A 16,156-nucleotide genomic window follows, 5' to 3' on the forward strand; every position below is an offset into this window, starting at 1 on the left:
TCACTAGTAAGCTTTAAACATATAGTAATAATCAGTTAAGTGACGGTTACACAGATTTATGTAATATTTTATATTATATAATAAATTGACTTGTATAATTTATTATTTTATTTGTAGCAGACATTGCTGTAAGATAGACGCGGCAAAATTTTATTTCTCGTAAATAAAACTACACAGAGAATAAACTACACAGGATAAAATAAAAAATTGTATTATGAGAGCAGTGTTATGAGATCATTTCGGCAATGAAATAGTTTTTTGAAGACAAATTTCCAAAATGAGGCTCCAGCTAAATGTAACCTAAATGTAACCCGTTTAAATGGAAGGCTGTAAAATGAAAATAAATTAAATATATTTTGACAATACAATTATTAATTAAGATTATCTTTATAAAAATTTAAATATTTTTTTAGTTATCTTTTAGACAAGTGATACAGTCTAGGATATCAATGTCTAGTTTATATCGATCATTTAATATGCATATAAGTTTGTTAATATGCATATTAAATAAATCGATGTAAATTAAGCTATTATTATTAGAAAACTTCTCTCAGATATGATTAATTATCATAATAATCTCTAATATATTTTTTTAATATATTTAATATTCCTGCGATATACATTTAAAATTTTAATAAGAGCAGATAATAATTATAGATATCTCAGGGATAACATAAAAATATATTTAATTAAAATCAGTTATATCTCTACATTTTCTTAAATGTGGACAATAGTATATTTTATTGATATCTTTCATATATCCAAATTTTTTATTGAATATCTCTGAGATATTATTATATTCCAATATAGAAATTTCCCTTTGCTAAGGCAATTGCAAATAATAATAAATAAGAATATTCATTTAGTATAAAATAATTTTCTCTATACAATTACATAATATCCAGTAATTCTTTTAGAAATTTGAAAAATTTTGTTTTGGGTAATAAATTACAAATTCGTCATATTTGTGCAATACGAAATATCAATTGTAGTTAAATAAAGGTAATATTGAATAGATGAGCAAACTCCGAAAAATGTATACATCCGTGCACATGACTAAATTCTAAGCATTCCTTTAAAAATTGTTATAAAATAGTATCAAGTATACAAGTAAACAAATTGGTAAAAATCTTTAATAATTGAAACATTATTTGATACATGTATTTTGTAAAAATTCTTCTAATAAACTTTGAGACAAAATTAAACATCTTAAGAGTTCAAAATACTAATATGATAAATATATTATTTACTTTTACAATACATTAGTGCTATTTGTACCACGATTGAATATTTTTTTAAAATTTGACTTATGTAAATTTTTTTCTTCTCTTCTTAATACACATTTTCATAATATTTAATAAAACTTGTTGACTAAGAAATGATAATGATTGTTTGAAATAAAAATAAAAAACTGTATTATTAAGTGTCATTTTATAATATTTTAAAACAATTAAAAAAAATATATTAAAAGCACATATCTGAGAATCAAAACTTCTATCAACATACCATTGACATTAATCCGGATTAATAACAATAGAAAGAAGAAGATCTATGATAAAATCTCTTGTAATTACAATTGAAATGATTGAAATGATGAATTTTCCCACATAATAACGTTTGCAATTAATAAAATAAACTTAATCAAAGATAAGATCATAATATAACCAGTAATGTATAGTTATTTATCGATTATAACAATTATTTTTCTTATTAAAAGATATCTATTCTAATGTTTAATTAAGATATGATGTTACATATTTTTTCACTTTTGACATCATAATTTGAGATTGCAAGAGATTATCAAAAAAATTATCAAAAAGATTATGATCAATTTAAATATTAGATATAAAAACGTTAATGTACAAATGTTAACATTAAATTTAAATATAAGTAAAGCTAATAATATTTATTAGTAATGAAAAGTTTAAATACAAACAGATACATATAAATAAAAATTAGTGTATACAACCTGTCTAAAAGCTTGATCACTTTTTGAAAGCGTATTTGACTAATTAAATTTAAAAATGATATGTATAAACATTTTAAATAATTTATAACGTTTTATAAGACGTTTATTATATTCAATTAGTTTTGATTTAATAGATTACAAATATATTAATAAAAAGTTATTTTTAATTTACTGTAAAATTTCATTATTTTTTTATAATAATGTTAATAGAAATCTAATTTTAATAAATAATTAATTTTTTAAAATTTTGAAACTCCAAATAAATTTATTTTTTAAGAGATATTTATACTAAAAAAAACAATTTCTCTTTTTGTTTCTATTTATAAAGAAATATATACTTGTAGTTTATGTTTTTATTTGCTCAAAATTATTTCTTATGTTAAAGGTTAATAATTTGTATTACTACGTTCAAATAAATATATCAAAATAATTAAATATAAAAATGTTTACAATAGATAGATATTGTAAGAAAATAATAAAATTATGATATCAAAAAATCTCTCAAACGATAAGAATAAATTTGTTGTAATTATATCTCACTATCTTTAATATAGTTAAATGCAATATCATTTAATACAATGTAATATTCTGTAATTTTATCAGCAAGCGATGTAGAGAAAAAAATCTATACATATCATTTATATAAGAGTTTACATGTCTCTGGATTTCAAATCGGCTTCTGTGTATTTTTGAACCGATATTAATTTATTAATCTTCGGCTTCATATATTGTTGTATCTATAATAATCTATTTTGTTATATAAATATACACATTGTGAAATATTTAATTTTTAAAAAATCATTAAATGAGATATCTAAACTTAATATTTAAATTAAAACTATATTACATTTCTGTTATGTCTTATATGGATTTATATATATTATAGCTATAACTGTATAACATAGACAATAGAAAAAGTTGAACCGAATAGAAAAGTATGTTTCACTCTAATGCATGTTTTACACTATCGCAATAATTAACAATAAATAAATTAGTAAAATTCTAGGAATGAGCATGCAGTTAAGATTTGAAAAGTAAGCGCTGCTAAAAGTAATTATTCAATGTTGCACGTGATTCACTGTTACTATAAACCATACAATCACAGATCGTACAAACAGCTGTAAAATCATGCTTATTAATGTACATAAACACAAAGGGGTCCATCGTGCAAAGACACACTCAATCGTGAAATTTTATTAATTGTTTTCTAATTAAGAGTTATTATTTTTTAATTAAACGTCTCTCTAAGTCTCTTGAAGTATGATTAGTTATTTTAGGAGTTATTTTATACTTCTATATGATAGATTATATAAATATTTCAGTTTCCTTTATATTTTACAAGTTTTACGATCACAAAATTATTATATATGTTTAAGAAAAATAAAAATATAAAGCTATTTATTATAACAATTATTGCAAACTATTTCTCGTCTACGATAAATCAGTATAGCTACAACAAGGATTAAACATTAATTACTACAAAAATTGCAAATTAATAGAAACCTCTTGTATTCAGTTCAATTGTAGCTTCAATCTCAAAGTAATTTGCAAATTATGAGTCCCATATGACAAACAGAACTATATGACAAACAGAATCGCATGAATTTATAACAAACTTTAATGTTGAATTAGTTTTATATAAATGCAATATAATATTTTTGGATTTGTATATATACCTTTTTTATGCTTTCCTGTGATATATATCTTATAAAAGATGATAATTCTAAACCATAATATTTGTCATTAATATTAAAAGTTAATTATATTTCACTAACTGTCATATCCTCGACAAATTTTTTTGCCTAAAATAAGTTATTTTATAAAAACATAACTTTTGTAAATGCAAAGATACATAACTTTTTGTTTGCTACAAAATAGGATCTAAATAATAAAATTTACTTTATTTTTATATTAGCTTTTCATGTAACTAGTTCTGAGTAAGATTAAGTTAAAAAATTTTGATAAAGCCACATACAATATTAATTACAATAAAAAGAAGAAAAGCACGTAAAAGAATCTAATAAAAATATTGTTTAATAATATTTATCTCAGTAAATTATGTCACAGAATAAGCATTATTTATGGTAGTTATTAAGATTGCAATTGTACTAATTCCTCTAAAAAACAAAACATCTATTATATAGTAACACAGTAAAAGAAAAAATATATAAAAAAAGTATATAAAAAAGTTCTTGCAGTAAGCCTTAAATGATATAACGTACGATATAGCTTACAAGAAAACACAACTAATCGTCTCCCTCTAATTTTTAATAAGCTTCGAATAAAATATAAACAAAAATAAGAAACACATATTTTTTTATATCTGCGTTCTCGCATGTTGAGGGGTTTTCAAACTACTTTTTGAAAAAAAGTGATTTTTCTCTTCCTCAGTGAATATCGCCCAAACCGTTAAAGATATGGAAAAAGTTTTAAACAAAAGTTTTGATGATTGCAAGTTTTATAAAAGTTTTATGATTGCAAGTGCACTTTACAACAGTGTATTTAAATTTTTCAAAAATGTTTACTCAAAATATTTTTGAGTATATTCCCATCCCATCCTTAATTGTCAAAAATTTTTACATTTTTATATGAACAAAAATTAAAGAGCATTTTACGCTGAAAACAACGATATATAAGAAAATCATTTTACAAAATCAAATTTTTAAGAAATATCTCTACATGAGCGAGAAATAGCATCTACATTCGCGCTCCATATGTCTTAAACCGCGTTGATTACGAGGGACAGCGTTAAGGCCTGTTCTACAATATGTCATGTGTCGGTATCGTGGGTCGTGGGCCGTAAGAATGGACCAATCACAATCAAGTATTCTCCCCATATTCGACTGTGATTAGTCAATTCTTGTGGCTTGCGGCTTGCGACACCGACACACAATGCATTGTAGAACAAGCCTAAAGATGAATACATACAGTCCGTCAATACAGTATTAGTGCAGTAATAATTATTGAAATAAGAGCTCGTGTCTCCACTCGATGGTTTGATATCTGAGTGGAGACACGAGAGTATTCCTGCTCATAGAACTTTGTCAAAAGTAGATCGTTCGGAACTGGCATTATAAAATGTAGGTCTCATATTTCTATGCATCTGCATAAGCACAGAGAGAGGTAAAACAAGCTTTTTAAGCTTATATATAGAAGAAGAAGAAGAAGAAGAAGAAGAAAGAATCAGTATTAATGTAACTAAAGAAATATTATTGTTTGCCATTATTTGATGAAAAGTGAATTTAATCGTTAGAATTCTTAAGACGATGCTTGTCTGTATTACCGACAAAACGCATTTTAATTTTTGTATTGCTTTCATATTTTTATTAATTTTATGGATCTGGAAGTCTTTTTCCACAATTAAACTTTATGCATTAATATTACATGTTTAGCATATGAATTTCGTATCAAAAACGAGAAAAATTTTTAAATGTAGATCTTTTTTACCATTTGATACTTAAAATGGCGTCCAAAGCTGAGTAAATATTCGCTTTATATGAAACCTATACCTACAAAACTGATATTGCTAGCCTAGAAGGTTACATGAAGAAGCAACGTTGAGTTCTTAGAATTAGATTTAGACATTTATTACGATCAGAGGAGTATCACAAAAATTTGTTCATATGTGTATCATATGTGTACAGACAGAAATGATGTGATAAGTGTATGTATACATAAATGTATCTATGGTAGATGTGCATATGTGTAAACGTTTTCGTTGGTTTCGCTCGTCAGTCCAGCATTCCCTTAATACTTAACTTTCAACAGTCGATAATATAGTTTTTGCTTTAATATTGCCGATTATTGTTATATTAAATTACTGGTTTTATATTATTAATTACTAACTGTTGTTAATGTGTTATTGAAGCTTTGTACAATTTGTCGCAAAGGGGCGTTCACATCCTTATAATTGACACCACATGATATTACGTGATTGAGCGGAAAAAGTTTCTTCCATAGTTAATAAAAATGGGAAATGCGATAGAGAAGGTAGAAGCGAAACCGGAAGAGAAAAAAAAATTGAAACCTTGCTGCGCTTGTCCTGAGACAAAAAAAGCGAGGGACGCATGGTAATAATATGATCATGTATATTTTTGTGCATTTATAGGTTAAGAAAATGTTTTATTTCATATTACGCAGAATTTTTTAATTATTAATTAATATATATTTGTTAATAGTATTACATATTCTATTTAAAGATTTTATTTAACAAAATATATTTTTATTTATATTTTTGTGAGGTGCCATTTTGTTTGTATGACAAGTTTTTTTATATCAATGTTTTGTATTTTCAGTATCATAGAAAAGGGCGAGGAAAATTGTAGCGATCTAATAGAAGCACACAAAGTCTGTATGAGATCAATGGGATTTAATATATAAGATATAGAAGATTGATAAAAGTGTTTCAACACCAAAGATATCTTTGCTAAAAAAATGCAAAAAGTGTACTCGACAAAGAATCTTGAGAAACCTCAGGTCATAACCATATTTACATGTCAATGTATCTATGTATGTTTTTGTAAATAATTTTTTAGATTGGATGGAGAATAAAGCATTATGTTTGTAAAGTTACAAATTAATGTAATCTAAATAGATTTTAATACGCTGAGAAATGCAAAGTAGTAGTTAATAATTTTATTAAAAGTAAAAATCATATCTATTCATCTTTCCAATAAAATTTATCCGAAACATTCAAATTTACAAATCTTATCTTTTTCAATGTTTATTTCTTTTCATTGTTGTCTTTTTCATTGTTTATTTTCTTCGAGATAGGAAAGAGAAAAGAAAATCCTTGTTGGGAATTCTAACAAAGCATATATTTTAATTTGATGTGTGACTAATGCAAAGGTTTTTTTTACTCCTGCATAACAATTCCACAACTTGATTTCCCTGAACACTCCAAATAAGAACAGATTCTTAAATCGGTAAAATGGCGAAATCTCCAGTATTAATTTATAATTTAACCATCTTTTTTTGACAGTTTTTTATGGCCAGTCAATAAATATTGTGATATGGTCCTACTGGGCTGAAAGATAAACTTACATTTGACTGGTGCACCATAGATATCGAAGCTATAAAACAACGGGCGCGGATACTTTCGTGAGGTATCATGTCCTTATAGAATGGTCGCAAATATATTTTTAACTATAATAAATAGATCTTAAATATATCAGTACAATTTATATGAAATATGATAAGAGTAATAATAATAATTTACTAACTCACATAATTGTCAAGTATATAATATAAATAACCAGTAATATGGACTCTTTTTTTTTTCATCTATCTTCTCATTCACAGCATTGCGTTGGACTTACAAGCTAAGACATAAGTAGCCTAAAATCGATTAGATAAGTAAATAGAATATTTTTTAATTAATATGAAAGTAGTTGTACTTTATGTGTGGGCAAGTGAAATACAATATAACGAAGAGTGTGCAGATGTGTAATATATGTATATATAATGTGTTCTGTGTGTGTGTGTGTGTGTGTGTGTGTGCGCGCGCGCGCGCGCGCGCGTATGTGTGTGTGTATTTATATATAGTATATAATATATGAAAAAATGCGACTTTTGGTCACTTTTGCAGACACTCCAGATTCTTTCGTAGAAGCGTTTTAGCAATCAAAATACGTCAAAGAATATCTTTCATTATTGTTGTATAAAATTTGTCGTAAGGTATACACCATACGGCTCTCGGCACTTTTTATATTGACTAAAAGTCGACAATGCTTAGGTGGAAATTTTCTGTCACAGATTTGTAGGATGTAGAACGAGATAAATGCTGGGAACTCCGCATTGATTCTGGAGCGTTTCCAAGAGTGGTATCTGTTAGACATATGTGAGTGATTAGCATCGATTGATAACAGCATCACAGCTACGAAAAAGTCTCGTTTTTTCAAGCTCTGCTACAGCTTTTTCGATGGTGCAACCGATCGGCACAAGACGATTGGTCGACTAAGGATTAGCACAGCCTGTTCGGTGCGACGAAAATTGAGCAGAACATTTGGACAAGAAATGACAGTCGATTTAATTATCTTCTCATGGATTCTTCGCCGTTTCGATCTGATAATTCTCTTTGTATATAGAAATTTACGCGACTTTCTCCGTTCAAAAAAAAAAAAAATTATGTGCTCGATTTCAACAACGCGACGAAGAGCCTTCTTTTGATATTTAAATATTAGCTCCATAAAATTATTTTCTCTGCGTCACAGGCTTCGCGCGGGTACGATTCAAAGGATCAGTTCATTGTTAACGTCTATAAGAAATGCAAGAATATATTGTTAAATAATACGATCTGCAACTATATATAATATGCTATATGGAATATAAGTCTGCTAGCGATAGAAGAACATAAGACATCGCGGTCACGTAATTTCAAGGATGCCGGATAAGATTGGTTTGAGGCAGTAGTCTATAGTCTTCGTCCATGACTCGATTTCTCGGACCAGCAACTCTCACCTATCTTGAGGAACACGCATCGATCGTAGTACTTTACTTTGCTAAAAAAGAAAAAGAGACACGAGAAATGACGCGTCGTGCGTGCTATTAATAAGAGAGAAAGTAATTCAAAGTAATTCATAATGCTATCCTATATTACCTGGTACTGCGCTTCCGTATCCATAGTACCGGTTACAGCCACAACTTGATACTGTCTGGCTTTCATTGCCGCGGTGGATTTTCGCACGAGCCTCATCGCACCGGGCGCGCTACTCGTACTATTGAAATGTGCCATTTGCACCGGGCTATGACTCGGATCTAATACTAGCATGGTTATTGAACCGTCTCTTAGTTGTTCCACGCCCATGATCGTTCTACTATGTCCTGCATTCATTAACGTTGAATATGTTTAGCTTGGCTCTAATTTCCGAATGTATACGCGAAAAAATAAAAACACCTTGATGTTTACCTTGATGTTGAAGATAAAGAGGTGGTTTGAAGTCCTCACATCGTTGAAAGTACTGCAAGACCCAGTTGAACAATTCAGGATGGCTTCCATCCACGCTGGTAGGTCTATGAAAGTCTACTAGCTGACACCTGTACGAAATCAGAATAGTGTGGCGTATGATTTTTACAATTGATCACAAGTTTGGAACTTACCTTATCCTCAAACTAGAGAGTAGCGTGAATACTTCCGTGGCACCGATCCATTTCCTAGTATTAACGAGTTTACCACCGAGTTGTTCTGCGCCCTGGATATCAAAACCTTGCGCCCATGCCCACTCGATCATCTTCTGCAATCTGGAGATCGACGGCATGGAACTGCGTAAAGGATTCTCTGTGGAACTATTGCCGTCGGCTCCGGAGCTCCATGCTTTATAAACTAACTCGTTGTATCCTGTATGTTGCAAGAGAGATGAAATTAGCATTTGCATGTTTCTATAACCGCATCCCCAGCCCTTGTCGCCGTAAGTTGATGCGTAATGGTCCACAGTGGAACACATCCAGGTATTTACTACATTACTGCAAGCTTGACTAATGGCTCGTACTTTCGGGACCAGCCCTGCCAAGGAATAAGTAACGTTACGAAAATTCTCGAAAATTAAGTTCTTTTTAAGGACAAAAGGATATCATGAATCATATTTACCGCGTGTACAAGAGCTGCCATCATCAATACCGTTACTCTCGGCCTCTCGGAGTTCGATTTGCCTCTCAAAGAAATCGGCTACTGTCATCTCGCCCGCATATACAGCCCGCTGCATGTTAGTGACACTCTGTTCTCTGAAGTTACCCTGATTGTCCATGCCATATTGCGCTCTCAACATCTCGAATTCACGTTGCTCGCGCAGTTTCCTCACCTCCTTTTCTCTCCTCTCCATATCTTTCGCTAGCATACGATCGGTCGAGACATCTGGCGTTACAGGCGACGGTGTGCTCTTCTTGCTAAAGTGTTCTTCGATGTGCGCTGTTAGGTCGTCATTATTTTTAAATAATGTACTGTGACATACTGGACAGGCGGATGTCGAATCACTACCAATGGTAGCCGTATCAGATTGTGAGCTCGTTCCATTTGCAGGACTAACAAAAACGAATTAATTAAATTTTTCTTGTAATTATACTATTGATTGAGCATGTGATTTCATAGTCATAGCGATTGTGATATTACAGGATAGATATCATACCTAAGTATATCTTTGTGCTCGATATTGACATGTAATTCAAGATCAGAAGAATTTGGAAAAGATGTGACGCAAAGGGGGCAGTTAAAGATTCCGTCTCGCAATGGCGGTGATTCCGGCGGGAAAGACGGTGAGGTGAGATCAAAATGTTGGCGATTGATATGCTCTTCCAATCTCAGTGGACTGTCGGAACTATAGGGGCACATTGGACATTCCTGCACTGGAAGTTTCGGGGAAGCATGCGAGCGCAATTGCAGATTTAGGCCTGAGCGTAATGGTGAGCCCTGTCCCGCTGCACTTTCCAATACTAAAAAAAAAAGAAGTTACAATCTCATTTCCATCCATGCTCTAACATTGAATACAGTCTGTACAGTATTTGTTACCAGTATTGGCATTGTTACTGTTGTTATTGTTGTTATTATTATTCACGTTGGGATTTGCCATTTGGACATCCGGCTTTCTCGATATCTGCTGCTGTTGTTGCTGCGGTTGTTGTTGATGCTGCTGTTGTTTGATATGCTGCCCTAGAGAGCTACCCCAGCCATTCTGCAGATGAGGCGGTCGCAAGGACATGGATGGCGAGAGTGCTCGACATTCATCGCGCCTATTGTGCTCATCCATCAGCGAATCATCATCGATGAACGCCATCATATCGTTCTCTGGAGTACTGTAAATATACAGACAACAGTGTTAATGCTAATCTCCGATCACTGACGCTAACGGTCAAGCGTCAACAAAATTTATGTACGTGCGGATGCAGATACAAAAATAGCTGTCAATTGAGTTCATAAAACGTATATTACATTTCAGTCAAAAAATCTCACTCGTGTTTCTCGATGCGCCGCCGCTTTCTCGCTCTTTCCCACATGAAATCTGGTCCAAGATTTAATGTTTGCGTTATTTCATTAAATTATTAAATTATTTCATTAAAATGAATTCAGCAGTTCACACGAGTATACTTTGCTACAAATCTATAATATACGTGATATGAACTATATTCTATATTCTCAGTATTCTGACAGTGAATATTGGAATGCAGCCTTTGTTGACAATACGCCTATCAGCTGTAACGTCCAATTCCCGCCACGATGGCGAACATTCTAAGGGTCCGAACACAATGAATAAGGAATAAAGAATTAAATATAAGTTAGAAACAAAAAATTATTTTCGATTAACGAAAGAATAGTGTTCCTTGATTATTAAAATGTGAATGTCTCTATGTTGGTAGTGAAAATTTAATTCTTTTTTCCTAATTTTTTCTTTTTAACTTTTTTCTAATTTCTTTCGTTGTGTTCGGACCCTAAACTACGATTTGGTCATGTGACTTGTTGGCGGGAATTAAAATATTGACGATATTATCGGCAATTCACTGTTGGTAACTTTGTTGTCGGTAACAGTAACTACAATTTACTGGCACGTCAACATTATTGGTGAACATCAATTTGCAATAGTTATATCAATAAATGATTGTTGCTAATCATTAGTAATTATATAGGAAAATGCATGTTTATTCTTGTAAATGCAAACGCTTACAAAATTTTAGAGGCTTATTGATTAGTGACGACATCTCTCGTTCATTTCGAGACTCATTTTATGTGTAATAAAATTATGCATAATTCAAATGATTATCCTAAATGCAACATTAACTGATCAAAACTGTTATAATTAAAGATAATTGCCGATAAATTCGACTCCGAACTAAACAGGGATTTCTAGTCGAGATATATGCACAATAAAATTAATTGACTGAACAATATCCAATCTTTATTTTAATTATACCTTTTATATTTTTGAACTTTAATTTTTATCAAGCATTCTAATTTATCTATAAAACTTTTAGAAAAATTAATTCTTTGCAATTTGTAATATTATTAGAGGAATATTGAATAAATTGAAAATTGTATAAAAAAATTGAATGACTATTATTTTCGTTAGGGAAAGAAAAAGTATCATAAAAGTTAATTTGATAATTGGGAATAAAAAGTTTATTTGATTTGGGAATTGGGAATTCTCTGTATCCTCAATATATTAGTTTTTGATAATAACTCTAATTTACTAGTAACTCTTAATATAATTTATCTATAAAATTTAATTGGTTTAATTAATCTCGATTTTATACTTATAATAATATTATAAAGAATATTAATTGTAATTAACCTAAGAAAAGAATTTATATTCCCATTTTCTAGAGAGATGCATGAAATAAAATTTGAAAGAATAACGCTATTCTATCAGTTTGTTCTTTTAACGTACCTCGGAGTCAGATAGTCCAGATGAGCGCTATTGACATGAACCAACATCTCCGTGGGCGATATCTCGCCCAGGTCGCAGAACGGGCAGTTGGCGGCGCCTTGCAGATGATATTGCACCATGTGCGAGCGCATCTCTTCGTCGTTGAAGCCCTCCAGACCACAAATCTCACACGTGTAGTTCATCTCCGGCGGTTTACTGGACGCCATTTTCACGATATCAGCCTTTCGGATCCTTTATCAGAAAATCCAGTTAAACATGATTAATGGAAGCATGAAGATGTACACTGTCGTTACAAATTTAGCGTCGATTATCGCGCGCAGACCCTGACGGATAAGTGGGATTCATTCAAAATTTCCGGGATAAATAATGGAGGGATATAACGGCGGATCGGGAAACACAATGTCCTTATGTAATCCTTATGTAAATATCATTTTACTGGAAGCTCTTCATTAATTATATTGATAGAGATATAAAGTAACAGTAAATGCGAGATGCGTAAAGCAATGTTCTATTTAGCAAAAATAATAATTAACTTATGTACAATTATAAAATATTTTGATATTTATATATTTGTATTTATAAAACACAAACTGTAATGTATGTTTTAATTAAGAAATGATTACATAATAATGATAGAATAAAAATCATTACTATTTATCTTATTATCATATTTACTTCTCTCTCTCTCTCTCTCTCTCTCTCTCTCGGATTCATCTATTTATTCCATCTTTTTTTGAAAGAACAAAACGTAAAAGTTAGAAAAACATTTCCGGATTAAGAAACGTTTCCGATCGAACGTCGAGCACGATGTGAACAATGAGGGTGAGGTCGCAGGTCGTGATTCTTTAAAGCCACTTTTGACATGTTGGGTTAGCACATGATAGATAATTACGTGATGGATAATTTGGCATTATGTGCATAATTTCGATTATTTCTTTTTTTTCCGATAATCGATATCGCCGCGGGATATCTTACGGCAAACGAATTCGCAATCTTCTGATCGATTTGTTCGTGTTGAAAACAATTCCACGGAAATCAATTGTCAATTAACTGATCCAATTAACCAGACGTATATATGTGTGCCAGCTTAAATCTGATTAATACACACTGTTAGATTTATTGCTGTGATCTGATTCCGGAAGCACCATCGTGGAAGCGCGAACCATTCGCTTTCTCATACAGCATTAATGTTCAAAAGACATTTTCTAGAAATATTCGAACATCTGTAAATGTCTCTAGAATATCTTTTGAATATTTATGCTGCGTTTGAGGCAATGGAGTTTTCTTGATTTAAAATGGACTTGCGACGATGATGTGCGAATGAACATTTGGAAAATTTTATCAAGGCATTGCTCGCGACTTCTCTCTACATTTCCTTTTCTCTCGGAAATGCAATCGAACAGAGGACATCCTTTTCAACGACTGTGAACACGCGATACGTTGGTAATATAGTATAATCATAACAGTAGTAATCTCTAAGGAATACACCTGTTCTGGATTCTTTCCCGGAAGAAGTGACTCTTTTCTCCTTCACCGATATTTTAAATAATGATTGAATGATAAATACGTTAAAATAATCGCAGCATCTGATTTACAGTATCACCAGCTTCAATTAATCGCGCTCACTGCATCGTAATCGATTCGGGGTAACGGACAATTGGACTAGATCCGTAAAAATGCATCTCTTTCTCTCTCTCTCTTTCTCTCTCCCCCGGGAAGTACCCTCATCCATCCATTTGAGCCAAACGCTGCGCCTAAAAGCTTCTCACCTCAGCAATTTCACTTCCGCAGCGGCTATCAGCCGCGTCTAATGCCGTATCGCGACGTCGGAGCGACGAGTCAATCGATGGACTCTCGCCAGCCGAAGGCCAGCAGGAAGTCCGAGGCAGTCCATAACTCGTTTCCCGCGACAGATGGAAGACCGATCCTCGCGATCAGCGGCGTCGTCGTCGACGGCAATGACGACGAGACGCATGTAACGTCGCCGCCGTCTCGCGACGGCGGCGGCGGCGGCGGCGGCGGCGGCGGCGGCGGTGTGGCGGGTGAGAGAGGGAACGTCGCGACTCTTTTTATTTGCTCGCCCCCGGTGAAACTAGGCCACCGAGTGACTCGCGCGAGGAAACGGCTTCCGTTAGGTTGGGTTGACCCATTTCTGGGTCCCTCGCGCCGACGAGTACGCGTGCACTCGGAAGCCAATCGTCCCCGTGGGCACTCTTCCTTCCTTTCTTCCTTTCTTCCCTTCTTGCTTCCTTCCTCGTAGCGCTTTTCCGCGATACTTGGGTCACTCGTTCGCTCACTCACCGAACTGTCGGATCGATCATTCGCGCTCTTCTCGTGGTAGGCCTTCGCGCTCGTCCCGCGGAAGCGGGACCGCCGATCGCCTAACGCGCCGTCCCGTTGCCCGGCTCCATATGACAGCACCGCAGGCAGTTCCGTCCGTCGGTCTATTCGTCCGGGTGATCTTACGATTCGCTTCCCCTCGCGTAGGGGGTACTGCCACCCGCTGCTGATCGCGCGAGCCGCTCCGACGCCACCCCCCAACGACGCTTCCAGCGCCACTCGACACCCCTTTGGAGTATACCGTCGGTAACGGCTGACGCTCCATCTCCTGAGGGTGGCTTGTGAGAGCCTCGACACGCGGTATCGACAAAGTTATCGATTGTATGCGACACATTAAAATATTAACTAATGACAAATTGAATTTTAATATTATATAAATTGAATTCGCATTAGATCCAAGCTTGAAGAGGCTTTCTCTCCGATTCAAATTACTTCAAGTGTCAGTCTGTCTTATTCCAAACAGAAAGCGCGAAATGCGGAATACGCGTGACGCTTTTTTTCGAATAACTTCTAGAAAGACAATTATAACGGGATAACGCCGTGTCTTAACCAACGCAATCTCCGCACGGGGATCGCATCACGCTCATTATTGCGCGTTCCAATTCCTCCGATCGCTCCCGCATTGTCTTTCCACGCCCGAGCTTTCCGTAATGACAAGCCGGCGCGTAAAAAGAGAACCGACGGCGAAGCCCGGCATTATCGGCATAATGGCAGAATGCAACTGTCGCGATTGTACCTCTTCGCGCCGCATTGTTAGTGCAACGCCGAGCGGATCCGCGATCCGCATGGCTGGCGTGTTGCCCGCCATTATTTCCCGCGATAGCGGGCGTCGCGTCGCGTCGTGTCGTCGCGATGCATCCCGATGCGGACGTGGCCCCGCTCGGAATTCTGCACGCGATCGCGATACATTCGCGCTCGGGGAATTCGATTTCTCACGGCGATGCAACGACGGTCGCTCGTCGGTCGCCTCATCGACATGCATTCGACGACGGGCGAGGGATACCGCGACGTTCAATGAATTGTTCACCCCTCGTCGCTGGTCAGCCGTTTTCTCTCCTCTTCGTAAAAATTAGATGAGTCGGAATAAACTGAGGGGAATCTATTTGAAACTAGTTTTCTGCAAGATTAAATGTCGAATTTTATGTTATAATAGGTTTATATATAATATTGAAAGATATATTTTAGATATAAAAAATTATAATATTTCTAATAATATCTGTAATACTTACTTTTATCTTTTTTCTAAAGCCTTGCGCACAATGGAGGAAATATTAGGAATAGGAATAAATATTAAATTTTAGAAGTAAAAATTCAATAAATATAAGATATATTTTATACTTATTTATATACATCGTGCGTTACATTTAATTTTCATTCCGAATTTTCATTTCCAAAATTTAATATTTATTAAATTCCTGTTTCTAATATTTGTTCTATCGTAGGCCCTAACATTTTTCATATTCTTCGCTCAAAAGCA

General features: G+C 33.5%; 2 protein-coding genes across 4 annotated transcripts; one reads left to right on the forward strand and one right to left on the reverse strand.

Moving 5' to 3' along the window:
• The first annotated feature begins 5,731 nt into the window (after positions 1-5,731).
• On the forward strand, positions 5,732-6,545 carry Cox17 (Cytochrome c oxidase copper chaperone COX17). The gene is made up of 2 exons (XM_011636438.2): positions 5,732-6,039; positions 6,265-6,545. Exons 1-2 carry the CDS (start codon positions 5,939-5,941, stop codon positions 6,347-6,349), a joined length of 186 nt encoding a protein of 61 aa, XP_011634740.1. The 5' UTR covers positions 5,732-5,938; the 3' UTR covers positions 6,350-6,545.
• A 216-nt stretch (positions 6,546-6,761) lies between these two features.
• On the reverse strand, positions 6,762-14,883 carry LOC105425600 (zinc finger-containing ubiquitin peptidase 1). 3 transcript variants are annotated; one of them, XM_011636439.3, is made up of 9 exons: positions 14,109-14,883; positions 12,340-12,570; positions 10,470-10,753; positions 10,090-10,393; positions 9,555-9,985; positions 9,068-9,470; positions 8,877-9,004; positions 8,568-8,791; positions 6,762-8,469 (listed from the first exon to the last, which is right to left on the reverse strand). In XM_011636439.3, the coding sequence occupies exons 2-9, from the start codon at positions 12,543-12,545 to the stop codon at positions 8,425-8,427; spliced, it is 2,025 nt and encodes a 674-aa protein (XP_011634741.2). In that variant the 5' UTR covers positions 12,546-12,570; positions 14,109-14,883; the 3' UTR covers positions 6,762-8,424. The 3 variants fall into 3 exon arrangements, with proteins under 3 accessions (XP_011634741.2, XP_088927550.1, XP_088927551.1); XM_089071424.1 differs by lacking the exons at positions 12,340-12,570; positions 14,109-14,883 and adding an exon at positions 10,911-11,068; XM_089071425.1 differs by lacking the exons at positions 12,340-12,570; positions 14,109-14,883 and adding an exon at positions 10,890-11,020.
• Positions 14,884-16,156: the final 1,273 nt, after the last annotated feature.

This window comes from Pogonomyrmex barbatus, unplaced genomic scaffold (assembly GCF_055798465.1).
Source record: "Pogonomyrmex barbatus isolate J1 unplaced genomic scaffold, ASM5579846v1 scaffold12, whole genome shotgun sequence".
Taxonomy (NCBI): domain Eukaryota; kingdom Metazoa; phylum Arthropoda; class Insecta; order Hymenoptera; family Formicidae; genus Pogonomyrmex; species Pogonomyrmex barbatus.